At 49.7% G+C, this 27,547-nt stretch overlaps 1 protein-coding gene across 1 annotated transcript in view; it reads right to left on the reverse strand.

Annotated features, from left to right (window-relative positions):
• Positions 1-24,669, reverse strand: part of LOC144772354 (sodium/potassium-transporting ATPase subunit alpha-1-like) — a 299,498-nt gene extending 274,829 nt beyond the window's left edge. Inside the window, exon 1 of the mRNA XM_078656617.1 lies at positions 24,392-24,669. Within this exon, the coding sequence (XP_078512743.1) occupies positions 24,392-24,403 (12 nt within the window). The 5' untranslated portion in view covers positions 24,404-24,669. The remainder of the gene's footprint in view (positions 1-24,391) is intronic.
• Positions 24,670-27,547: the final 2,878 nt, after the last annotated feature.

A 27,547-nucleotide genomic window follows, 5' to 3' on the forward strand; every position in this document is an offset into this window, starting at 1 on the left:
AACCATTCCAAAGAGGCGTCATGGCTTCTCAAGAGCAGCTAATGTATATGTGCATTCTCTAACCCTTCCTGACAGGCTTCAGAGCTTCTTGAGAACAGCAAAATGTATATGTGAGTTCTCCAACCCTTTCACACAGGCTTCAGGGCGTCTCAAGCGCAGCTAAATGTATATGTCTTCAACGCTTCCAGGTAGGCTTTGGGGCTTCCTTGGAGCTGCTACTGTATATGTGCATTCTACAACCCTAAAATTCAGGCTCCAGGGCTTCACAAGTGCAGGAAATGTATATGCGCATTATCCAACCCTACCAAACAGGGATCAGGGCTTCCTAGGAGCATGTATATTTGCATTCTCCCAGCATTCCAGACAGGCCTCAGTGCTTCCTAAGAGCATCTAATGTATATGTTTATTCTCCCAGCATTCCAGACAGGCCTCAGTGCTGACTAGGAGCATCTAATGTATATGTGTATTCTCCCAGCATTCCAGACAGGCCTCAGTGCTTCCCAAGAGCATCTAATGTATATGTTTATTCTCCCAGCATTCCAGACAGGCCTCAGTGCTTCCTAAGAGCATCTAATGTGTATGTTTATTCTCCCAGCATTCCAGACAGGCCTCAGTGCTTCCTTAGAGCATCTAATGTATATGTGTATTCTACAAGTGTCCCAGACAGGCCTCAGTGCTTCCTAAGAGCATCTAATGTATATGTGCATTCTCCAAGCGTCCCAGACAGGCCTCAGTGCTGACTAGGAGCATCTAATGTATATGTGTATTCTCCCAGCATTCCAGACAGGCCTCAGTGCTTCCCAAGAGCATCTAATGTATATGTTTATTCTCCCAGCATTCCAGACAGGCCTCAGTGCTTCCTAAGAGCATCGAATGTGTATGTTTATTCTCCCAGCATTCCAGACAGGCCTCAGTGCTTCCTTAGAGCATCTAATGTATATGTGTATTCTCCCAGCATTCCAGACAGGCCTCAGTGCTTCCTTAGAGCATCTAATGTATATGTGTATTCTCCCAGCATTCCAGACAGGCCTCAGTGCTTCCTAAGAGCATCTAATGTGTATGTTTATTCTCCCAGCATTCCAGACAGGCCTCAGTGCTTCCTTAGAGCATCTAATGTATATGTGTATTCTCCCAGCATTCCAGACAGGCCTCAGTGCTTCCTAAGAGCATCTAATGTGTATGTTTATTCTCCCAGCATTCCAGACAGGCCTCAGTGCTTCCTTAGAGCATCTAATGTATATGTGTATTCTACAAGTGTCCCAGACAGGCCTCAGTGCTTCCTAAGAGCATCTAACGTATATGTGCATTCTCCAAGCATTCCAAACTGGCCTCAGGTCTTCCTAAGAGCATCTAATGTATATGTTTATTCTCCCAGCATTCCAGACAGGCCTCAGTGCTTTCTAGGAGCATCTAATGTATATGTGCATTCCCCAAGCGTTCCAGACAGGCCTCAGTGCTTCCTTAGAGCATCTAATGTATATGTGTATTCTCCCAGCATTCCAGACAGGCCTCAGTGCTTCCTAAGAGCATCGAATGTGTATGTTTATTCTCCCAGCATTCCAGACAGGCCTCAGTGCTTCCTTAGAGCATCTAATGTATATGTGTATTCTCCCAGCATTCCAGACAGGCCTCAGTGCTTCCTTAGAGCATCTAATGTATATGTGTATTCTCCCAGCATTCCAGACAGGCCTCAGTGCTTCCTAAGAGCATCTAATGTGTATGTTTATTCTCCCAGCATTCCAGACAGGCCTCAGTGCTTCCTTAGAGCATCTAATGTATATGTGTATTCTACAAGTGTCCCAGACAGGCCTCAGTGCTTCCTAAGAGCATCTAACGTATATGTGCATTCTCCAAGCATTCCAAACTGGCCTCAGGTCTTCCTAAGAGCATCTAATGTATATGTTTATTCTCCCAGCATTCCAGACAGGCCTCGGTGCTTTCTAGGAGCATCTAATGTATATGTGCATTCCCCAAGCGTTCCAGACAGGCCTCAGTGCTTCCTTAGAGCATCTAATGTATATGTGTATTCTACAAGTGTCCCAGACAGGCCTCAGTGCTTCCTAAGAGCATCTAACGTATATGTGCATTCTCCAAGCATTCCAAACTGGCCTCAGGTCTTCCTAAGAGCATCTAATGTATATGTTTATTCTCCCAGCATTCCAGACAGGCCTCAGTGCTTTCTAGGAGCATCTAATGTATATGTGCATTCCCCAAGCGTTCCAGACAGGCCTCAGTGCTTCCTTAGAGCATCTAATGTATATGTGTATTCTCCCAGCATTCCAGACAGGCCTCAGTGCTTCCTAGGACATTCCTGTTCACCAGGACAAGGCCACCCTGAAAGAAGCGAAAACCCCTCCTGTGCAGCGACCCTGAATTATCGAAGAGAGCTCCCTCTGCAGATCACGAGGGCTGCCAAAAGACAGCACATGAGGGGAAGTGAGTAGTCCCTTTTAAGGGGATGCAGAGCGAAGAGGAAGGGGAAGGGAGCAGGGCTGGTTTGAGCCTTTTTCCCTGAGCTGTTCTTGGCTCCACGTCCGGCCCTGCCACCTATTTTTTCACAAATTAAGACCTTACTTACTGCAGTAAGGCACCGTTTTCAATAAAACACAAGTGAAATACAATTGTGAGCCTTGTTCTTCTTTGTGCCCTTTAATTTATCATCCCCTCATTTGGGCAGTGGTGGCCGGCACGGATCGGGGGTAGCTGGCTGGCGGCGGAAGGGGGCAAATAAAAACTTAAATTAAACTTACCTCCTTGCCGCATCCTCTTCCTCGTCCCTCCAAACGGAACAGGAAGCACCAAGGATGCACCCGAATCGCTACGCTGCAATGCGGCATTGTGCTTGATCTGAGCAACGTCGGTCGGCGCTCAGTCAGGCACTGGGGGCCTGTGCATGTTCTCCACCCCGGCTGTAATGCAGCCTATCCTGGGTGGAAAACATGCTAAGTGCGCATGAAAGTTTGGCCGGCCTGAGCCTGCCGCCAACGTTCATGCACACCAAGGGAGTGATAACCACCCCCCCCGCTCTGTCAGCAGAGCAGCCCGCCCGCCTTGCAAAGCTGCTGCGCCCACAACTAGAAAAAAATTAATTATAATAACATTAAGTTGTTATTTTATTTTCCTTGCTCAGTTGAAAAGCAGTGGGGCGACGCTCCTCCGCCCTAGCGGAGGAGCCGCTGCTGCCTTTGGGCTCTCTCAGTCTCACCTTTTTGAGACCTACACTCCTACACAATCTCTTCAAGGCCTGAGGAGCACAATCAAGGGGCACAAGTGAAGCTCACCCCGCCTGCCCAGTGAACATGAGAGGTGTCTACCTCTGCCCCAGCACTACAGCCTTACAGGGCTTGAAAGGAGGGGCGCTTACCCTGCACAGATATGGAGCCTTTCAGAGATAGTGGCCTGTGTGGAAGTAAGTGCCTGCCTCTGTACTGTCTGCCTTTCAGAGGGAGAGGCTTGTAATATGGCACATCCCTGCTTTTACCTTCACCCCTGGCACACATGGCATGCTTCAATGCCAATTCCCTGCCCTTTCAGAGATAACAGGCGGTAAGTGCCTGCCTCTGTACTCGCTGCCTATCAGAGGCAGTGACTTGTGGTGTGATAAGGTGAATTCCTGCTTCCACCTCTCCCCCCTGGCACCCATAGAATGCTTCAATGCCAGCTGTCTGGCCTTTCAGAGATACCAGCCTGCCGCCAGACACAAGATTGCGTCTATCACATCCCAGCAGTCACCCCTGAAATGCTCCCATTGGTGTTTAAGAGGCACCGACTTGCCTTTTGTACCACAGACCCCCGTGCTCCTTTCCCTGCTAGAGGTGGGTGAGCCACTGAAGACTTGGGCCAGGCTTGAGCCATGTGGAGAAGTGTGGCTCAATGGTTAGAGCGGCAAACCCTGATGCAGAGGTCTAGCCCGGGACCAAGGTTCAATTCGCGGCTCTTGGACTCAATTTCCCCGGACCTGATAATTATCGCCTCGATGCCTAGTCTAATCATGGGTCCCACTCTGTGACTCTGGGCAATAGCTTGCTTAATCTCCACAACGGCCCCAGCAGCGCTTGGATGCCTGTCTTCACCTTGGGAGTGCCCAGGAGTGGACATTTCACAGGAAAGCCAGGATGGGTTCCACAGCGGTATGAATACAGCGCTCGAGACCTCTGGGTAGAAGTGCGCTATATAAAGACAAACACATTTGCATGTGCTTGGCTCTAGCTCAGCTCAAGGGTTTTTTTATACCCTCAAGCCCAAGATGCGCCAAACTTTCATGTGGTTTCTGCCTCTGACCTCATGCACCACTTTACCAAATAGTGTGATCTGGGGCAAATATCTTATTTCACCAAGGCTCTTTCCTTGATTATCACATGTGGGAGCACCTTCAAATATGTGAGTTCAGGGTGTGTGCTGTACAACAATCTCTTGTGTTTGACTTAATAGACAAGAACATTGCTCCATCCGTCATAAGAATCTGTCCCACATACAGGCAGGGCCACTGGAATTATGCGTTTGTGCCGTAGCGGAGATGTTCGCATAATTATAGATTTGCCACATTTGTCCCATAATCCATTGTCTGCCGCATCATCTGCAGATTTTAACAAAAAAAATCTGTTTCCAAATGGTTCAAAAGTTAACAAAAATACAGTGACGTGTGTTGCTTTGCAGTGAAAGGCCATTTGCAAAGCTGGACTGATCGCCTTTCTGTTGCTTAAAGCTATATTTGGGGGTTAAACTGGTACAAATGAGGTGCAACCAATGCCCAGACAGTTTTACCAAGTTAAAAAATGACAAAATAATGAAGAAGTATTTTACATAACGTGTCACATTATACCTCATAATTTGCCTTGTTAACGCATAATTTACCCAGCCCTGCCGCTTAATTGGCCCTCTCCAGATGCATAATTTCAGTGGGGCTGCAAATAGGGTACACATAGTCTCATTGTTCTAGAATGGCATTGTCAACAGGGTGGGGGGCACAAATGAATCTATAATCATATTTACAAATTATCACTTTTGCTACAGTAGTAGAATCTGATGTACTTTGGTGAAATGCTTTCATATGTAAAAAATAAACTTTTTACAATTTTAAAGATAAATCATCATATATTTATTTCAGGGGCCCTACTATATGCGTGACTCGACCCCTCATCACATTCTGCAAGGGACAGGGGAGCATCATTTTGCTTACGCCACTGGAGCTGCCCCCCATTCACCCCCAGGAAGCACACCAGAGCCAATACATGTCTCTGTAGTCCCCAGAGATCCCTTCACCAGAGACATGGCCTGACAGTTTGGACAGCCCCAAAACTGTTCCCTGTCTGTAGAGGCAGAGAGCAAAAAATTACTGCAATTTCGGGCAGCAGTAATAACCAGTGGCTGAGATTCATTCAAGTATTTATTCATCACGTTGTGGGGCTCTCTGCTCAGTCCTAGTGCCCTACAGCCACTGGCACTGTCACTATGAGACAGCTTGAAGGATGTACGTTGTTACCACGCGATGTATTACATAGCGGTACTTTACAACGCGTCTTTTACAATGCAGGTCGTTACCACGACTTGCGCTGTAGGGGTGCTGGACTTAGGAATAGTTAAATTTACTATTCCAACACCAGCCTATGTACAGTAGGGAAGGTGTTGGAATAGTAAATCTACTATTCCTTAGCCTAGAGCGCCATCCAGCGCAAGTCGTGGTTACGACTTGCGTTGTAAAAGACGCGTCGTAACTGCACTGCGGGGTAACATCCGCGTTGTAAAGGATGTTCCCCCAGCTTGAAGATGTCTCTGTTTCTACAAGTTTTGAGACCCAATAGTAGCACCTCAACTTCGCGGCTCCAAGAATAGCGTCCTTGGTTCTATCTCGAGACTGGAGTAGCATAATTTTGCTCCACCCTTTTATATTGATAAGGCCACATATATGAGGGTGTATCTTTGGCCTTATGCATTTGTTTGATATAATCATAATAAATATACATGGTACTCTAGTATAGAAAGTGCAGTAATGGTGTGTTTTAAAATGTGAGTGTGTGAATTAACCTTTTTCCATTTAGGGACAACTGGACTGTTAACAATACTCATCTATAGGCTACGATTGCACTGGGGTGCGCTAAAAATGCATTTTGATGCAGTGCATTCGCCATGGGTTAGAAAAGAATGGATTATGTCTGTGTTGGTGTTATGCCTAGAGCGTGGTCAGTTGTTGTTTCAATTAATCAAAGAGTATCTACGTGTGCAATTACAATATGTATGAATAACTTTGCATGGTATTGATGTATTTACAGGATTAGATGTGTGTTGCTCAATTTATATGATTTTGAAAGTAACTTGCTAAGTTAGCGTGACTGTGGGCCTTAAGCTTACAGTGGGGAAAATTCACATTGAACGTGAAAGCATTCTTAGCTAGTGAAGGAACACTGTATTTTTCAGATAGTGAGGCAAGGAAGAACTGACAAGATCATTCAAATTTAATGAGAGAACAAGGGAGTGCTACTAGTTGGCAATATCTGTCAAAGGGAGGAATTTAAGGACGCTTCAGAAGTGGAGACTGGCAAATGGGAGTATTGTACCAGGCATTGAGGCTCTCCATGGGAAATTGAAATAACAAGGTTGAATGATGTGAGGTCATGTGTCTCGAACTTTCTGTGTCATTCTTATTAGTGAACTTACTTCGAAGTTGGACAGATGCCTTTAGACTTTGAGAGGTGCAGATCTATCCTGACTTCTGATTGTGTGGCTTTATGCTATACATGATCTTTTGTTTATGGGACTTCTGCTGAGGCTCTGATCCTGGCACCTTTTCTTGCTTTGGATCAATAGAGTTTCCCTTATTCTTAGTTTGGTGTAGAGATAGATAGATGTTGCAAATCGTTTCCATGTATAGGGAGAAGGATCGAAACCATTCGTCCACCCATCAGATGTTATCCTTAATCTTTTGTATTGCGATCACAGAGGTTTTGGTTTGTTCTTTGTTGCTAGGAATCAATATTGTACGTAGATTTGGTCTTCCCTTAATTATCTTGACTTCTACAACATGTTTCTCTGATTGATTTACATTACTCAGGCTTTGACTTTGTAATAAATACTTTTTTCAGCTTCTATATACAGACGCTGACTTTCAATGTGTGGTCAGATTGGTCACACTTTTTCTGAGATTTAAAATTGCCAGTAACCCCTTTTACTTTTAGGCCACAATAAAAGTCCATTAATGAAAAGAAACTGAAAGATTGACCCACAGCTTTCTCAGGACCATTCAGAAGTGACAGAAGAAAAACAAACGTGGTCTCAAAAACTCACACATGCCATCATACCATCTTACACTCACACATGCCATCATACACTCAGTGCACCTTCCTTTTCAGGTTTCTGGCATAGTCCTTCTTTCTTTTTCATGACAGAAGGTTCTGTGTGAAAATGTCTGGGAAACAATGTCAGTGAGTTGGCTTAAATGTGCCCACTTTCTGCCTCTCTGGCAGCTCCTTTTCACACATTGTGCCACAATCAGATTGCATCTTACAGGGCGTGAAGAGTAAACACAATCAAAGCACTCTCCAATGTAACGGGAGAGTGCGTGACAGCTAAAGATGCAAACACTGTAAATGATCATTACTAGCAGCGGTGTTAGAGTTATCAGCATGGTCCTCGTTGCTGTTTATTATTATTATTTTTTTTTACTATTATTACTACTACTACTACTAGGTCTATCATTATTATTATGATTATTGCTCCTGCTACTAGAACATTTATTGTTATTATTATTATTGCTCCCACTAGGACATTTATTCTTATTTTTATTATTACTACTACTGGGTCTATCATTATTATTGCTCCTACTAGCCATTTATTATTATTATTTTTACTATTACTACTACGACGTCTATCATTATTATAATTATTATTGCTCCTACTACTAGGACATGTATTATTATTATTACTATTATTACTCCTACTACTTCTAGTTCTATCATTATTATTATTATAAATATTACTAATACTACTACTAGGTCTATCATTATTATTATAGCTCCTACTACTTTATCATTATTATTATATTATTATTATTGCTACTACTACTAGGGTATTTATTATCATCATCATTATTATTATTATTATTGCTATTACTACTAGGACTATTATTAATATTATTATTGCTACCACTACTAGTAGGGCATATATTATCATTATTATTATTATTGCTACTACTAGGGCATATATTATCATTATTATTATTGCTGCTACTACTACTAGGACGTTTATTATTATTATTGTTATTACTACTACTAGGGCATATATTAATTATTATTGCTACTACTACTAGGACTTTTATTATTGCTTCTACTATTAGGAGATTTATTAATATTATTATTATTTTATTATTGCTATTACCACTAGGACATTTATTATTATTGCTTCTACTATTAGGAGATTTATTATTATGTTATTATTTTATTGCTACTACTACTAGGGCATTTAATATGATTATTATTATTGCTACTACTAGGACTATTATTATCATTGTTCCTAATACTCTGACATTAAGTGCCCGATTCCGATCTGGGTCCGAAAGCTCTCCGACCGACCGAGCCGGATCCGGAGTGTTTTCCGATTAAGCCGGACTCCTGCAGTACGATGCGGCTGCATGCTGTCGCACTCGGTTCGGTTGGACTCCCATAGAAGTCAATGGGAGCCGGTCGTACCATGCGTACATGGGCTCCCATTGACTGAATGGGTACAGCTCGCTCAAAGGCACCCCCTACAGTGGGTATGCTTCAGTGCCATCCGCACCGTACACACCTGTGTTGGGGAGACCCCTGGGTCTCCCCCTGTGTCCGAGTCGTAAGGCTGCTGGTGACAGGGGGTCCGACCTGGACCCCCAAAGGCAACGTCCAGGATGTTTTGCGAGCCGGAGAATTTGGCCCGAACCGGCTGTCCGACGCGTGCATCATACTGACTGGGTCGTAAATCGCATCCATTGCACGGCACTGTTAGCTTACGGCCGAGACGTACGGAGCCGTTTGAACCCGGAAACGACTCAGGCGGTGAATTTCACGTAGCTCGCATCGTACAGCTGTACGAGTCGGGCGGAAAACACGCATACGGCTCATAGTTTTTCCGGCCGGATCGCGTTTGGTGCCCTTCCAACCAGGATTGGAATCGTCCCCTTACTATTATCATTATTATTATTGCTAATACTATTAGTTGATTTATTATTAGTTGTATTTTATTATTATTGCTACTACTACTACTACATTTATTATCATTATAATTGCTGCTACTACTAGGACATGTATTATTATTATTGCTCCTGCTATTAGGATATGTATTATTAATATTGCTACTACTACTAGGACATTTATTTTTATTGCTTCTACTATTAGATTTATTATTATTAATGCTGCTACTACAGGGAGAGGTGTGGCGCCGCGGCCAGGGCGACTGACGCTGGAATCTGGGGACCACGGTTCGATCCCCGGCTCCGGCGGCAGGTTAGCCCAGCACCATGTGACTCTGGGCAATAGCTCGCTTAATCTTCCCGACGGCCCCCAGCGCCTAGAGACCCTTACGGGTGATTGTGCGCTTTACAAATGTGGGTTTTACTTTACTTTACTACTAGGGTGTTTAATATTATTATTATTGCTACTACTAGTACTATTATTAGCATTGCTCCTACTACTCTGACATTTATTATCATCATTATTATTATTGCTAATACTATTAGTAGATTTATTATTATTAGTTGTATTTTATTGTTATTGCTACTACTACTACTACATTTATTATTATCATTATTATTGCTGCTACTACTAGGACATTTATTTTTATTAATATGTTATTATTATTGCTACTACTACTAGAGTATTTATTATTCAATTATTATTGCTACTACTACTACTAGGACATGTATTATTATTGCTAATATTAATAGGACATTTATTATTATTATCATTGCTACTACTACTATGACATTTATTATTATTAATATTGCTACTACTAGGACATTGTTATTATTATTGTTAGTGTGGCATTTATTATTAGGGTATTTCTTATTCTTCTTATGATTATTATTATTATCGTCTTCATCGTCATCAACATCAGGACATGTCATAGGCACACACATAGACCGCCTGCCAGCGCCCGCCCACCGGCCTCCTACCTGCCTGAGGAAGAGACTTCGGATAAAGATGTCTCCTCTGCAGGATCACGTCTTGGTTTACGGCCTATTGCTAACACGTATCCCCCGAGAGCTGGTGATGAATTATTTGGGTCAAGCTCTCGATGAATTGGAGGGTGGAGGCGGTGGGGCACGCAGCACAGTTTCAGAACCCCTGCCCCTCCTTTGAAAAATGGTGCAAGGGGCAGCTCTGGTAGTTGTTGACAGCCCCTGCACTATTAACTTCTTCGCCCATGATGGCTCAGTGAGTTAAGCACATGTTGCTGTTGTCTGAGAGTGACACGAATTCGGAATAGTCAACCCCGCTTTGATCCTTCCGAGGTATTACAATTGGGTTTTGACAGCAGCTACTATTGCTGTGTTTAGAAACAGCAAACTAACAACGCCACGAAATGCAATATTTTATTTTAGCTCTCACCCCGTGTCCAGGTCTGCTTTTTTTTCTTCTGCACTCCAGCCTCATTGACTACTCTACACTACAACACACAACACTATGTTCAGCACCCTCCATTCTCCAACCAGCACTCAAGTCTCTACTAACTTCTCTGCACTGCATCTCCAGTTCATCACCCTCACTTCAGCCTCCGTTCGCCACAGTGCTTAATTTGTTAAAAAAAAAACTGCCAGGGATCTTGCAGCACACATTGCCCCAGCCATGCTGCCAATGAAAGTAACAGCACAACTACTAACTTCCTGGAGTCATGTTTTTCTGACTAGTCTGACTGGGATCCTGCTAATCAGGACCCCTGTCTCTGTGCTTTCTCCCCTAAATTGGATGGTGAGGACTTGGGTACATCCCAGATTGGCTACTGATGTACCCTTGTGAGTCCCTAGTATATGGTACTAAGGTGCCCCGCACATAGGTACACCGGGGGTCCCCCATGGGCTGAAGGATGTGTTATACCACCTTTGGGAGGCCAATCATATTGTGACTACATGCCTGCCATTGCATCCTGTGTAAGCTGGCGCTAGCACCACTTACAACAGATATAGGTTTTCCTATATCTGGGATCATGGCACTTAAAACCTATGTCACCCCTAAAGCAGGCCTTTTCAATCCTGAAAGTAGGGTGCTCGGTTTTAAGAGTGAGGTTGCCCCTGAAAGAGCAGAACACCCCCTACAAACCACAGAGTGGATTCTCCAGGCTTTGTAAATGCTGTAGCCAGTTCATACATATAGTGGACATCAAGTCAATTACGAGATATCTAACTATATACTCGCTGCACCGAAACCAGTCATGTTTGGGATCAAACATGTTGGAATTCTACCCCAAAACCAATTTAAGTGTTGGATGTAGAATCCCATGTACTGGAGTCTCCCCTAGGTAGCCCACCTGTATTCCCAGTACCAGCCTTTCAGGGTCCAACAGGCTAGTGCTGTTCCCGACCATAGACGTGATTCTGCCCTCCAGATGCTGAGCTGAGCTTGAGCAGGAGAAGGTAGAACAATTGGCTTCCTGTCACAGGGAGGTGTGACCACCTCCCAGACAGGACTGAGTGTATTGGGCTGGGGTGGGGGCACTGCCATTGCCCCCAGACTGCTTTTAAGGGCTCATATGGTGCCCTCCTTGCATACTCCAGTTGGAACCAGTTCAGGGATCCTTTGGCTCCCGCTCTGGCCTGAAACTGGACAAAGGACTTCGTTGGACTTTGTCTAGGAACCGAGACTGCACCAAGGAAGACTCCTACTGCTCCTGGTCTTGTCATCCTGTCGGTCTTCTGCGTCGTCTGTTCTATATCCAGGTTCTTCTCCAGGCCTGTGGGCATCAAAGACACCCAAAGGAATCTTCCTTGGAGTGAAGGAGTCACTCCCCTGCATCTGCAGGCGCCCCAACAAAGCTGACCAATCTGCTGCTCCTGACGTCCCACAGATTTAAAAAGGCTCAGCAACACAGGTGGTGGTTCTTTAAGTCCCTTGCGGACTGCACTGTCTTCTCAGCAAGTTTGAGGCCAGTATTCCTCGCCAGCACCGCTATAACAGAACCCCGGTACACAGCGTCGACTTGCTGTTGCCAAGGTTTGTTTACTCTTTCCTCCCGAGATCTCCAGGCTACAAGGAGCTCCAGCCTCCAGCATCTCTTCCTACCAAGGTATTCGTCCTCACTACATTTATAAAGCGCGACCAATCACCCGTAAGGGTCTCTAGGCGCTGGGGGCCGTTGGGAAGATTAAGCAAGCTATTGCCTAGAGTCACATGGTGCTGGGCTAACCTGCCGCCGGAGCCGGGGATCGAACCGTGATCCCCAGATCCCAGCGTCAGTCGCCCTGGCAGCAGCGCCACACCTCTGTACTATGGGTCTGCATCTTTGGTGAGCTGCTCAGGGTCCACTTGCGACTCCTGGGCCTTCGGCCTGTGGATCCTCTTGAGGGCCTTTTTTGGCTTCAGTGGGCTCCCCTGCTTGCTGCGGACCTGCTCTGCCTCTCCTGCACTTGGTGAGTCCCTTGGACCTTGCTGGTCCCAACGGTACTCCTTTCTTGTTTACCACGTCTGTTGCTATTGCCAAGGCTCTTGCTGGACATCAACCCCCTGGTTCTCGACTTCTGATGTGGGACAGCTTGTGAACGTCTTCCACAGCATCGCATGGTCCCCACAGCTGCAGCAACATGGTCACCATCAACTCTCCTGCATCTTCTGTCATCGGTGGTCATTGGTCTTCCGTGACTCCTGGTCACTCCTGAGTGGCATAGACTCTGTCCCCTCTGCTTGCAGGTACTTCTCTTCAGGAATCCATCCTTGAACTCCAGCGGACTCTTTTACCTGCTTCGTCAGCGGCATCTTTTCTGAAATCTTCCACTCTGGTCTATGGTGGTTTCTGACGTCACTTTGCACCTATGCACCCGGCTTCCCTGGTGTGGGTATCCTGATCCCTGGGGTATCCACGGGTGGGGTGACTCTCAACCTTCTGTCTTTTACTGGGTTTCTTCAGTGTCCACTGGGAAGGGTCCTTCTTCTTATAAACCTCAACCATGACTTTCTCATTGACATACATTGAGTATGCAGCTGTGTTTCTACTCTGCACACAGCCTCAGTGGAGTTCCTGGGTACTTACCTTGGGTGGTTCCTTGGGTCCCCAGCTCTTCTAAGTCTTCTGGTCTAAGTTCCGACTTCAGTTGCAGTCCGCATTCCACTTTCTTAGTATAAGGCTTGGTCTCCCCTTGGAGACCACTGTGTATTTGTGCTTATGTACCTGTCTACCTTTGAAATATGGTGTGTATTGTGTTGATATCTCAGGGTAGGGGATATACCAATGTGTTATGAGTGTGTATAATTAAATATAACTATTTTTATAACTACACTGTGTGGTTCTTTTTCGTTTAACCTACACTACATGATTAGTTCTGGTAAAACCAGCTGCTTAACACCCCTTCTGGACTAAGCCTGAAGGCTGCTCTCCGCAGCTACCACTTGGAGAGCTTTCTATGGTTGTCAAAGACCACTAAAATCACCATAAGGGTTGTCTGAATTAGTGCACTGTGCTTCAATTGAGTAAGTGTTCACAATAGCTTCCTACAAGCCTCCATTCACCACCTTACACTCAAGCCTCCGCTCACGACTCTGTTCAGCACCCTCCTTGCATCACCCTCATCGAAGCCTCCATTCACCACCTTACACTGGGGCCTCCACTCACGACTCTGCAGTGCAACCTCGTTCATAATCCACACAGCAGCCTCCATTCACCACCTTACACTGGGGCCTCCGCTCTCGACACTGCTCTGCACCCTTCTTTCATCACCCTCACCTCAGCCTCCATTCATTACATGACTCTGTACTACACCCTCCGTTCATCACCCTCACCCAAGCCTCCATTCACCACCTTACACTGGGGCCTCCACTCACGACTCTGCAGTGCAACCTCGTTCATAATCCACACAGCAGCCTCCATTCACCACCTTACACTGGGGCCTCCGCTCTCGACACTGCTCTGCACCCTTCTTTCATCACCCTCACCTCAGCCTCCATTCATTACATGACTCTGTACTACACCCTCCGTTCATCACCCTCACCCAAGCCTCCATTCACCACCTTACACTGGGGCCTCCACTCACGACTCTGCAGTGCAACCTCGTTCATAATCCACACAGCAGCCTCCATTCACCACCTTACACTGGGGCCTCCGCTCTCGACACTGCTCTGCACCCTTCTTTCATCACCCTCACCTCAGCCTCCATTCATTACATGACTCTGTACTACACCCTCCGTTCATCACCCTCACCCAAGCCTCCATTCACCACCTTACACTGGGGCCTCCACTCACGACTCTGCAGTGCAACCTCGTTCATAATCCACACAGCAGCCTCCATTCACCACCTTACACTGGGGCCTCCGCTCTCGACACTGCTCTGCACCCTTCTTTCATCACCCTCACCTCAGCCTCCATTCATTACATGACTCTGTACTACACCCTCCGTTCATCACCCTCACCCAAGCCTCCATTCACCACCTTACACTGGGGCCTCCACTCACGACTCTGCAGTGCAACCTCGTTCATAATCCACACAGCAGCCTCCATTCACCACCTTACACTGGGGCCTCCGCTCTCGACACTGCTCTGCACCCTTCTTTCATCACCCTCACCTCAGCCTCCATTCATTACATGACTCTGTACTACGCCCTCCGTTCATCACCCTCACCCAAGCCTCCATTCACCACCTTACACTGGGGCCTCCACTCACGACTCTGCTCTGCACCCTCCTTGCATCACCCTCATCGAAGCCTCCATTCTCCACCTTACACTGGGGCCTCCGCTCACGACACTGCGGTGCACCCCCTATTCAAAACCCTCACTGCAGCCTCCATTCACCACCTTATACTGGAGCCCCTGCTCACGTCTCTGCACTGCATCCCCGATTCATCGACCTGCACTGCAGCCTCCATTCATCGACCTGCACTGCAGCCTCCATTCACCACCCTGCACTGCAGCTCCCATTTGTGACTTTTACTACTTACAGCATTTGTTACGTCACTGAGACCTTCGTCACAGCACCCATTTGTTGCATTTCACAGCAGACAGCATGTAAAATCCTGCATCACAGCATGTTTTCATGAGGTAACTGCATCCTGCATGTAACACCCTGTGTCATTCATTGCACCTCACAGCAGCCAGCATCTAACGCCCTGCATTACAGAGCCAACGCCGTGCATTCACTGCATCTTACTGCACCCTGAATGCAACATCCCTGCATCACAGCACCCATTCATTCTATCATACTGCACCCTGCATGTAAAACTCTGCCTCAGAGCACCAACTATTTGCATCTCCCTGAACCCTTCATCACAGCACCCATCCATTGCCTCTCACTGCAACCTGCCTCACAGCATCAATTCATTGCATATCACTGCACACTACATGTAACACCCAGCATCACAGCACCCATGCACTGCATCTCACTGTGCCCTGCATGTAACGCCCTGCATCACAGCACCCGTTTATTGCTTTTCACTGTGCCCTGCACTTAACACCCTGCATCACAGCATCCACACATTGCTTCTCACTGCACCCTGCATGTAATACCCTGCATCACAGCACCTGTTCATGATGTCACTGCATCCTGCATGTAACACCCTGCATCACAGCACCCGTTCATGATGTCACTGCATCCGGCATGTAACACCCTGCATCACAGCACTCATGCATTGCTTCTCATTGCGCCCTGCATGTAACACCCTGCATCACAACACTAATTCGTTGCCTCTCACTGCATCCGGCAGGTAACACCCTGCATCACAGCACTCATGCATTGCTTCTCATTGCGCCCTGCATGTAACACCCTGCATCACAACACTAATTCGTTGCCTCTCACTGCATCCGGCAGGTAACACCCTGCATCACAGCACACATCGATTGAATCACACTGCACCCTTCATCACAGCACCCATTCATTGCCTCCCACTCAACCCAGCATATAACACCCTGCATCACAGCACCCATTCATCTCGTCAGTATACCCTGCATGAAACATGTCCTGCACTGTACCAATAATTTGCATCCTTTATTTAACACTGCATCACAGCATCCATTCATCACGTCACTGCACATGCATGTCACACAAAGCATCCATGCATCGCGTGCCACTGTCCGAACCCTCTTCCGTGAGAGAAGCCCCCGCCAGCACCTTAGCGCCCGGTGACCTTCCGAGACAAGGTCACAGAGAGCCTGCTCTGCAGGCAGCAGCGCCCTCTACTGTCCTGCAGGGGGAGAGCCCTCGAGACAGAGCAGAGACCGCACCTTCCGGAGTCACCTGTCCTCGGGCAGCAGCAATCTCTGCTTCGCACTGTGACAGCCCGAGAGACCGAACATAGACCGCACAACGTCAAAGACAACCTGTCCTAGGGGCAGAAGCATCCTCTACCCTTCAATGAGACAGCCCTCTCGAGACAGAGCAGAGACTGTCTCACCTCAAAGACAACCTGTCCTAGGGGCAGAAGCATCCTCTACCCTTTCATGAGACAGCCCTCGAGGCAGAGCAGAGACTGCCCCACCTCAAAGACAACCTGTCCTAGGGGCAGAAGCATCCTCTACCTTTCAATGAGACAGCCCTCGAGAGAGAGAGCAGAGACTGCCTCACCTCAAAGACAACCTGTCCTGGACAGCTGCACCCTCTACCCTGACATGACAGCTCTAGAGGCAGAGCAGAGACCGCACCTTCTTGAGACAACCTGTCCTATGGGCAGAAGCATCCTCTGTCTCATGGTGAGACAGCCCTCGAGACAGAGCAGAGACTGCACTACCTCAAAGACAACCTGTCCTATGGGCAGAAGCATCCTCTGTCTCACGGTGAGACAGCCCTTGAGACAGAGCAAAGACTGCCCGACCTCAAAGACAACCTGTCCTAGGGGTAGAAGCATCCTCTACCCTTCAATGAGACACACCTCGAGACAGAGCAAAGACTGCACTACCTCAAAGACAACCTGTCCTAGGGGCAGAAGCATTCTCTGTCTCACGATGAGACAGCCCTCGAGACAGAGCAAAGACTGCACTACCTCAAAGACAACCTGTCCTAGGGGCAGAAGCATCCTCTGTCTCACGGTGAGACAGCCCTCGAGACAGAGCAGAGACTGCACTACCTCAAAGACAACCTGTCCTATGGGCAGAAGCATCCTCTGTCTCACGGTGAGACAGCCCTTGAGACAGAGCAAAGACTGCCCGACCTCAAAGACAACCTGTCCTAGGGGCAGAAGCATTCTCTGTCTCACGGTGAGACAGCCCTCGAGACAGAGCAAAGACTGCCCGACCTCAAAGACAACCTGTCCTAGGGGTAGAAGCATCCTCTGCCTTTCAATGAGACAGCCCTCGAGCCAGAGCAGAGACTGTCTCACCTCAAAGACAACCTGTCCTGGACAGCTGCACCCTCTACCCTGACATGACAGCTCTAGAGGCGGAGCAGAGACCGCACCTTCTTGAGACAACCTGTCCTATGGGCAGAAGCATCCTCTACCCTTCCATGAGACAGCCCTCGAGAAAGAGCAGGGACTGCCCCACCTCAAAGACAACCTGTCCAATGGGCATAAGCATCCTCTACCCTTCCATGAGACAGACCTTGAGACAGAGCAGAGACTGCCCCACCTCAAAGACAACCTGTCCAATGGACAGAAGCATCCTCTACCCTTCCCTGAGACAGCTCTAGAGGCAGAGCAGAGACCGCACCTTCTTGAGACACCCTGCCCTGGGGCACCAGCATCAATGCCCCTCGGGAATCAGACCTCGAGACAGAGCAGAGATTGCACCGTCCTAAAAAGAAAACCATTCCTGTCCACTCAACCTGTGCACTGGTGCACAGCGCCTACCCTGCTCCACAGTCCATCCACGACAGACACTCAGGCTCTACAGCGCCATTTTTTTCACGCACACAGCTCCATCTCCACAGGCGCGCGTAGAGTCCCTCCCATAGGCGCGCACGTCTTGGCTCCTACTCCTTGCGTAGAGTCCCTCCTATAGGCGCGCACGTCTTGGCTCCTCCTCCTCCTCCTTGCGTAGAGTCCCTCCTATAGGCGCGCACGGTCTTGGCTCCTCCTCCTTGCGTAGAGTCCCTCCCATAGGCGCGCACGGTCTTGGCTCCGCCTCCACGCGCAGTGTCCCTTCTCATTGGCTCACACGGTCTTCGCTCCTCCTCTGAGTAAAGAGTCCCTCCTCATAGGCTCACAGTGCTCTTCCTCCTTCGTATACAGCCAATCCCGTCTGCTCCCAATAGGCGCTCAGCTCTGTACTCACTTCCCTAGTCTATACACACGCAGCATGCCATCCACCTGCGCACAGTGTCTGCAGGGCCACTCTTCCCTGCACGCACACCCTCCCCACAAGGCACACAGTGTCTATACTGCCCTCCTTCATGCACACACACACACTCCCCACAGGCGCACAGTGTCTATACTGCCTTCCTTCATGCACACACACCCTCCCCACAGGCGCACAGTGTCTATACTGCCTTCCTTCATGCACACACACCCTCCCCACAAGGCACACAGTGTCTATACTGCCCTCCTTCATGCACACACACACACTCCCCACAGGCGCACAGTGTCTATACTGCCTTCCTTCATGCACACACACCCTCCCCACAGGCGCACAGTGTCTATACTGCCTTCCTTCATGCACACACACCCTCCACACAGGTGCACAGTGTCTATACTGCCCTCATTCATGCACATCCACCATCCCCACAGGCGCACAGTGTCTATACTGCCCTCTTTCATGCACACACATCCTCCCCACAGGCACACTGTGACCATACTGCCTTCCTTCATGCACACACACCCTCCACACAGGCGCACAGTGTCTATACTGCCCTCCTTCATGCACGCACACCCTCTCCACAAGGCACACAGCGACCATACTGCCCTCCTTCATGCACACATGTCACAGGCACACACAAGCGCACACTGTCCATACTGCCCTCCTTCATGCACACACACCCTCCAGACAGGCGCCTAGTGTCTATACGGCCCTCCTTCATGTACACACACCCTCCACACAGGCGCCTAGTGTCCATACTGCCCTCCTTCATTCACACACACCCTCCCCACAAGCACACACACAGCCTCCACACTGGCGCACAGTGTCTATACTGCCCTCCTTCATGCACACACCCTCTCCACAGGTGCATAGTGCCTATAGTGCCCCTCCTTCATGCACACACACCCTCCCCACAGGTACACAGTGTCTATACTGCCGCTCCTTCATGCACGCACACCCTCCCCTCAAGGCACACAGTGACCATACTGCCCTCCTTCATGCACACACACCCACGTCACAGGCACACACAGGCGCACACGGTCCATACTGCTCTCCTTCATGCACACACACCCTCCCCACAGGCACACAGTGTCTATACTGCCCTCCTTCATGCACACACACCCTCCACACAGGCACACAGTGTCTATACTGCCCTCCTTCATGCACACACAGCCTCCACACAGGCGCACAGTGTCTATACTACCCTCCTTCGTGCACACACACCCTCCACACAGTGTCTATACTGCCCTCCTTCATGCACACACACCCTCCACACAGTGTCTATACTGCCCTCCTTCATGCACACACACCCTCCACACAGGCGCACAGTGTCTATAGTGCCCTCCTTCATGCACACACACCCTCCCCACAGGGGCACAGTGTCTATACTGCCCTCCTTCATGCACACACAGATGCCATCCACCCTGCCAAGAAGTTGGGTCCCACTGAAAAAGATGCTGAATTCCTCCCTGTGTAATTTGCAAATACCGGGACACATTCAGCAGCAACTGCAAGTTGTTCTCTGCTTTTGATCACAACAAAGTGCAGGTGGTGAGGGGGCTTTCTCAGTTCAGATCCTGTGGCCCCATAACAAAGGCTGGATCTGAGGGGTCATCAGGCCCCCTTTTGTTGGCGTCTCCTGATGGAAGCAGTCAGGAGCCTCACACCTAGATGCAAATGCAGCAGAGGAGAGGGGAAACAAAGGCTCACACCTTGTTAGCACTTCACAACTTAAGAGAGGCAGCGTTTCACTTTGTTCAGTCCCTGTTTGCAAGACATGCATTCACTGTAAGAATGTCAGATTTGTTGGTCTTTCCCTGTATTTACACAAAATAAACGTAATTTATATAGTGCTTACTATCCCTGAGGAGGCGTTTAAATAATTTAAGTACCACTTTTTTTTATTTTAAAGCACTATGGGTAGAGGAAGTTTATGCAGACAAAAGGCAACATTGTTTTGTGTATAGCTTACAAAAGTGTGAATCTTCTGCCTCAATCAGGAGGGTTTCCCGTTATACCCGAAATATGCTCCAATGTACTCATGATAGACATGTTAAACATATGTGTGAGGGCTTAAGATCAGATGTCACTTCTTATGATGTCACGCGATGTGATGTCACGCGCCGTGATGTCATGCGCCGAGGTGTCACACGCCGCGATGCCACTTACATTCTGATTAACTAGGTTAGTCCACCCACATCTTTTTTTAGGACTTGTGCCCCTTACACACCCTCCCCACAGGCACACTGTGGCTATACTGCCCCCTTTGCATGCACCCTGCTTCTCCCCAAGAGGCACACAGTGTCTATACTGCCCTCCTTCATGCACACACACCCTCCCCACAGGCGCACAGTGTCTATACTGCCCTCCTTCATGCACACACACCCTCCCCACAGGCACACTGTGTCTATACTGCCTTCCTTCATGCACACACACCCTCCACACAGGTGCACAGTGTCTATACTGCCCTCATTCATGCACACACACCCTCCCCACAGGCGCACAGTGTCTATACTGCCTTCCTTCATGCACACACACCCTCCACACAGGCGCACAGTGTCTATACTGCCCCTCCTTCAGGCACACACACCCTCCCCACAGGCGCACAGTGTCTATACTGCCCCTCCTTCAGGCACAGGCACACTGTGTCTATACTGCCCCTCCTTCATGCACACACACCCTCCCCACAGGCGCACAGTGTCTATACTGCCCCTCCTTCAGGCACAGGCACACTGTGTCTATACTGCCCCTCCTTCATGCACACACACCCTCCCCACAGGCACACAGTTTCTATACTGCCCCTCCTTCATGCACACACCCTCCCCACAGGCACACAGTGTCTATACTGCCCCCTTTGCATGTACCCCCGCTTCTCCCCAAGAGGCACACAGTGTCTATACTGCCCCTCCTTCATGCACACACCCTCCCCACAGGCACACAGTGTCTATACTGCCCCTCCTTCAGGCACACACACCCTCCACACAGGCGCACAGTGTCTATACTGCCCTCCTTCATGCACACACACCCTCCGCACAGGCACACAGTGTCTATACTGCCCTCCTTCATGCACACACACACTCCCCACAGGCGCACAGTGTCTATACTGCCCCTCCTTCAGGCACACACACCCTCCACACAGGCGCACAGTGTCTATACTGCCCACCTTCATGCACACACACCCTCCCCACAGGCGCACAGTGTCTATACTGCCCTCCTTCATGCACACACACCCTCCCCACAGGCGCACAGTGTCTATACTGCCCTCCTTCATGCGCACAGTGTCTATACTGCCCTCCTTCATACACATACACCCTCCCTACAGGCGCACAGTGTCTATACTGCCCTCCTTCATGCACACACACCCTCCCCACAGGCGCACAGTGTCTATACTGCCCCTCCTTCAGGCACACACACCCTCTACACAGGCGCACAGTGTCTATACTGCCCCTCCTTCAGGTACACACACCCTCCCCCCAGGCGCACAGTGTCTATACTGCCCCTCCTTCATGCACACACACCCTCCCCACAGGCGCACAGTGTCTATACTGCCCACCTTCATGCACACACACCCTCCCCACAGGCGCACAGTGTCTATACTGCCCTCCTTCATGCGCACAGTGTCTATACTGCCCTCCTTCATACACATACACCCTCCCTACAGGCGCACAGTGTCTATACTGCCCTCCTTCATGCACACTCACCCTCCGCACAGGCACACAGTGTCTATACTGCCCCCCTTCATGCACACTCACCCTCCGCACAGGCACACAGTGTCTATACTGCCCTCCTTCATGCACACTCACCCTCCGCACAGGCACACTGTGTCTATACTGCCCTCCTTCATGCACACTCACCCTCCGCACAGGCACACAGTGTCTATACTGCCCTCCTTCATGTACACACACCCTCCCTACAGGCGCACAGTGTCTATACTGCCCTCCTTCAGGTACACACACCCTCCACACAGGCGCACAGTGTCTATACTGCCCTCCTTCATGTACACACACCCTCCCTACAGGCGCACAGTGTCTATACTGCCCTCCTTCAGGTACACACACCCTCTCCTCAGGCCACAGTGTCTATACTGCCCTCCTTCATGCACACACACCCTTCGCACAGGCACACAGTGTCTATACTGCCCTCCTTCATGCACACACACCCTCCACACAGGTGCACAGTGTCTATACTGCCCTCCTTCATGTACACACACCCTCCCTACAGGCGCACAGTGTCTATACTGCCCTCCTTCAGGTACACACACCCTCCACACAGGCGCACAGTGTCTATACTGCCCTCCAGGTACACACACCCTCCCCAAAGGCACACAGTGTCTATACTGCCCTCCTTCATGCACACACTCCCTCCACACAGGCGCACAGTGTCTATACTGCCCTCCTTCATGTACACACACCCTCCCTACAGGCGCACAGTGTCTATACTGCCCTCCTTCATGTACACACACCCTCCCTACAGGCGCACAGTGTCTATACTGCCCTCCTTCAGGTACACACACCCTCCCTACAGGCGCACAGTGTCTATACTGCCCTCCTTCAGGTACACACACCCTCCCCACAGGCGCACAGTGTCTATACTGCCCTCCTTCATGCTCATACACCCTCCCCACAGGCACACTGTGTCTATACTTCCCCCTTTGCATGTACCCTGCTCCTCCCCATGAGACACACAGTGTCTGCTGCCCTCCTCTGTGCACACACTCCCTCCATGGGTTACAGTGTCTATACTGCCCTCCTCCGTGCACACACTACCCCCCTCGCACCTCCATGGGTTACAGCGTCTGTCCTGCCCTCCTCCGTGCACGCTCCATCCCTCAGTCGCCCTGTGCCTGTCCTGCCCGCGCCCCGCCTCCCCAGCCCCTGCAGCTCATCATCACCCCCTGCCCGTCCCTCTCCTTTAGAGGTCACCGCGACGCGTCCTGCTCCCGGGCGCGGGCAGGAGACTCCGTCCCCCAGGGATGCGCAGCCCGCAGCATCTGCCGGTACCACCGTCCGTACCCCACGTGCACCGGAGCCCCCACCCATCACCTCCGTGGGAATGAGAAACGGTCTTCAATTAATGGCAAATATAACATATGGAAAGCACCCGCTGTGACGCACGCCAGAAGCACGCACCCCCCCCCCCCCCATCAGCGACACATAACACGCATTTTAAAGAAGCATTTTATACCCCAAACCCACGTTTGAAGCGTAGATTGTGGCATTAAACTGGCATTCGTGTTTAGGGTGGGAGTCCCCCTGCTCATTTGCATACACGCAGATTGTGCCCGGGTTCGGGGGTGACCAGGAACCACAGTGTGTTTTATGAGCAATACATCTTTCCAAGCCACACACACACACATAAAACACACGGTTTTATATTGCTCGGGCTGGAAAACCTCCCGCCCTGATGCCAGCTCCAGCTGGGGCGAACAGACCCTTTTCTTGAAGGGCATGAGGGGGGCACGCGCTGCCATATTTTTTTTCCCAAGCGAAGGTCTGAAACGCCACTGGACTGCGTGAGAAATATTTCTTTTTCTGAAAAGAAGAGCAGCCCTGGGGTGTAAAAAAAATCCAGTTGACCAGTCTAAAATGGTTTCTGTTGGATGGAGAGGCGTCGTATTCTGGACGTTCGACTATATATCAGGGCCAATAAGCAAGGCTCATTCTACAGATACATGGCAGTGCCAAATGCAACCGACAGACGCTGGTAGGCACATTACCCAACCAGCATGAACGTTTTATAATTGTTGATTATATGATTAAAAAAAAATACCTACGGCGAACCCGCATCCAGTGGAAACCATTCGTAACTTGTCAACTGGATTGTCAGCCTAGAAGGAGGAATACGTTTATTAGGCTTAATAAATGCGAATATATTGTTGAGATGGAAAAAAAAATACAGGGAGGGCAAAATGGACCCGTTCTGGCAGAAGTAGGCACTGCCCTGTACAAGCTCCTTCCCACCCCCTCTCGTCGCCCGCATTCCCGCGCCGCCGCGCGCCCCTTACCCCGTATCCCATGGCTGCGGTGGGTGCGGGCGCTGCCGGCTGGTGCTGGTGCTGCTGCTCCGGGGACCTTCTGCTGACGGGCACCGGGCTCGGCGGATGGGGGGGCCAGGAGGAGGGAGGCTGGGTGGTGGGGGGAGCCTCTCTCCACGCACCGTCACGTGGGGGTGCGGCCACGGTGCCGCTGCGTCACTGGCATTGCTGCAGCGGCGTCTGGCTGGCACTGCCCCCTCCACGGACCCACAGGCACGTTCACGGGGTGAGATAGGATCTGACTGTGCGGGTTTCTTCCTCCCCCACCCCCCACGGGCTTTTATTTATTTTATTTTCATTTATTGTATGCGTTTTTGTATAGCGCGGAGGTGTCAGGGCGCTTCACAATAGGAACAGACCCGATACACGAGGAGAAAATTACAAGTGAACAAATTACAAAAGCAAACGTTGAGTTACATGAGGCGAAAGTGACAATCGTGAGCGAACAAAATACAAGAGAGAGCAAACGGTGCATTACTGGGTTGTGCCGGTTAGGCTGCTGGCATTGTGACAATGGCAGGATGGCACGCCGGGTTGGGGGCACTGTGGCATGGATGCGGCATTTTACTGGCTCTGCTGCGGCGCGCCACCAGCTCTGCAGTGGCTGCCACTGATCTTTGGCACTGCTGGGAATGTGCCACCGGCTGTGCCCTGCCGTGCCACTGGCTCTGCGGCAGTCTGCAGATGTTACTACTGTTGGCGGCAATGCCAGGGGCATTGCTGGGGCATGACATTAGCCCCCTGGTGGCACCATGGTGGTAATTCATATCACTGGCGCTGAGTGCGGTGAGGCAAAAGCAGCACCGGCGTGTGCCAGTGACATTGCTGTGGCGTGCACTCCCCCTTCCCAATCATCCATGCCACCCTGGCACGCTGCGTGTCTGGCACACCCTCTCCAGTCGTGGAACCCTGGCTCTCCCCTCGCCGCAGTGCGAGGGGCCCGTCGCTCTCTCTGCGCCCCAGACATGCTGACAGGCCATTTTTGTTCCCTATTAAACCAGCCTCCAATGCCAGTCTCTCTGATGCCACCAGCGGCAGCGCGAGGGCTCTGCCAGGGAGAGACCAAACCACCCAAGGACATGGAGGGGCTGCACAAGTGAGCGCCGATCCACGCACTGTCTGTGCATGTATGTGACTGCGTGCTTGTATGTATCGGGCATAAAGAGACTGACAAAAAAACAAAACACACACACTAAATGCACGAAACATGGAGAACGCCGGGGGGAGGGCAGAGGCAGGGAGGGGGCACGTACACACCCGGGAGACAGGAGGGTGCCCCCGAGCCTGGGCCAGAGATGCGCTTCATCGCATCCCTCCGCTGCGCCAGGCAGCATCCATCGTGGGCTCACTGTGCCTCTTTTGTGGCAGGGAGGGGGCGCAGCCCGCGCGTTATTGCGCGGAAAAACTGCCGAATCATTGAATCCATTCTCGGGGAAAATGGCGAGGCTGGAAGGTGCCGCAGAAAAGGACACGCAGAGCGGCTGCTCGGCAAGAAAGGGGCGTGGCCCTGCTGGAAGGCAGCTCGGTGGGTTGAGGCATCTGCTCGAGCTATCCTGGGCAACCCGGGGGTCACACGGCTGGATGTGGGCACGGACCACTCAGCCTTGCACCCTCTGTAGGAGATAAAACAAGCGCAGTGACATCAGCAGCGCTGCGAAGGTGCAAGCTGATAAGAGTAGACGCTATATTAACAATAAAAGGAGGTCAGGTAAAAAGGAAAGCACACGCGTCAAGCGCAAACAGTACTTAAGGATTCTTCGTCTTATTTGTCCGGAGATGACGTGAATGCCTAGAAGGGAACATTCCATTCTGTCCCCATGAACAGGCGCGGATGCTCGACTGGGCTCTTTTTCTTTACCTTTATGTATGTGTATTCTCTTCGACCTCCCCCACCGCCCTCCTGACGAACACGATGGTTTGTGTTATAAACATTATTTAAAATGACGCCGAACCCAAAAGAAACGCCAGATGGTTTTATACTGAGGCGGGATTTCACGGATTGCATGGGTTTCTGGAACCAGGTGAGAAAAATGCAAAGTGCATTGGGTCACCCCAAAAATGCGCGTCTCATTCTTAGTATGTCCAGCTAGTTTCACCCAGAAATCCTACTGAGGAGGAAGCAGAGTGAAGGTCAAGCAAAGTCAGACTCGGGGACAATTGTAGTGAACTGACGGGGCCTCCTCTGGTTACACTGCAATGGCGCATGGCCCGGTGTGCTCTGTGCAGTATGGTCTGGGACTACCGACCACCCCCTCCTTGACTTGTGCACCACCATCATACACCCCTAAAGTAATTAGACATGCGAGAAGTTTTCTTTGGAAGGCAGGGGGTCTCACGACCCCCGGCCATATTTATTAAAACATGAAAATAAATCAAAAATTGTTGAAATAAACAATATTTACACAATCATTATATTGCAAAATTCTGACATTAGATTTACAAGCAATGAAGACAGGTATCAAAGGGCTAACCTTAACAAATGTCTAATACAGCGTGTTTCCTAACCGAATCTAATATCCTACATATGAATTTTGCATATCCTAGCTTTTTGGGCCTACGGCAAGGTCGCTAACCGGTGTCAGATCCTTAATTACCCAGCTATGCCCTCACGTATGAGTGCGCATGCGCAGAGGGCCAGTTTAGCGGGAGAGTACTTCCCCCCCTCCCGGTTACCCCCGACGCTCCATGAACTCCATTAATCAAAAGTGGGGCCCTTTCACTCTGCGCCGTTTACGGACGTCATGGTGTACGTGCGGGGTGGCTACCCAGCCCAAAGAAAGCGTGACTCCCCCCTCCCCCGCACCCATCCAACCAAGCGGATATCCCGCCCCTGGAGTTCTAGGAGAGATCATTGGCCCCTCCCCCTGGGCGACCCCAGTCGAGAATGGTGACGCCCCCTAAGTACCTTAAATTGAGTGCTCACTGATCATGACCTTGCCCCCTGACCAAGGACTACAATAAATATGACAATTATGGTACCTGTAAATGGGAAAAAGGCCTAAGGAAAAAACAAAACAAGTACATCAAAAGTTTAACGTATACCAAAATGCTCACACTCAATGCTACAGCCTGTAGACCGGAGAAAAGGCCAAAGAAAATTCACACTAACGATATTTACAAAGAAAA

Source organism: Lissotriton helveticus, chromosome 8 (assembly GCF_964261635.1).
Source record: "Lissotriton helveticus chromosome 8, aLisHel1.1, whole genome shotgun sequence".
NCBI lineage: Eukaryota > Metazoa > Chordata > Amphibia > Caudata > Salamandridae > Lissotriton > Lissotriton helveticus.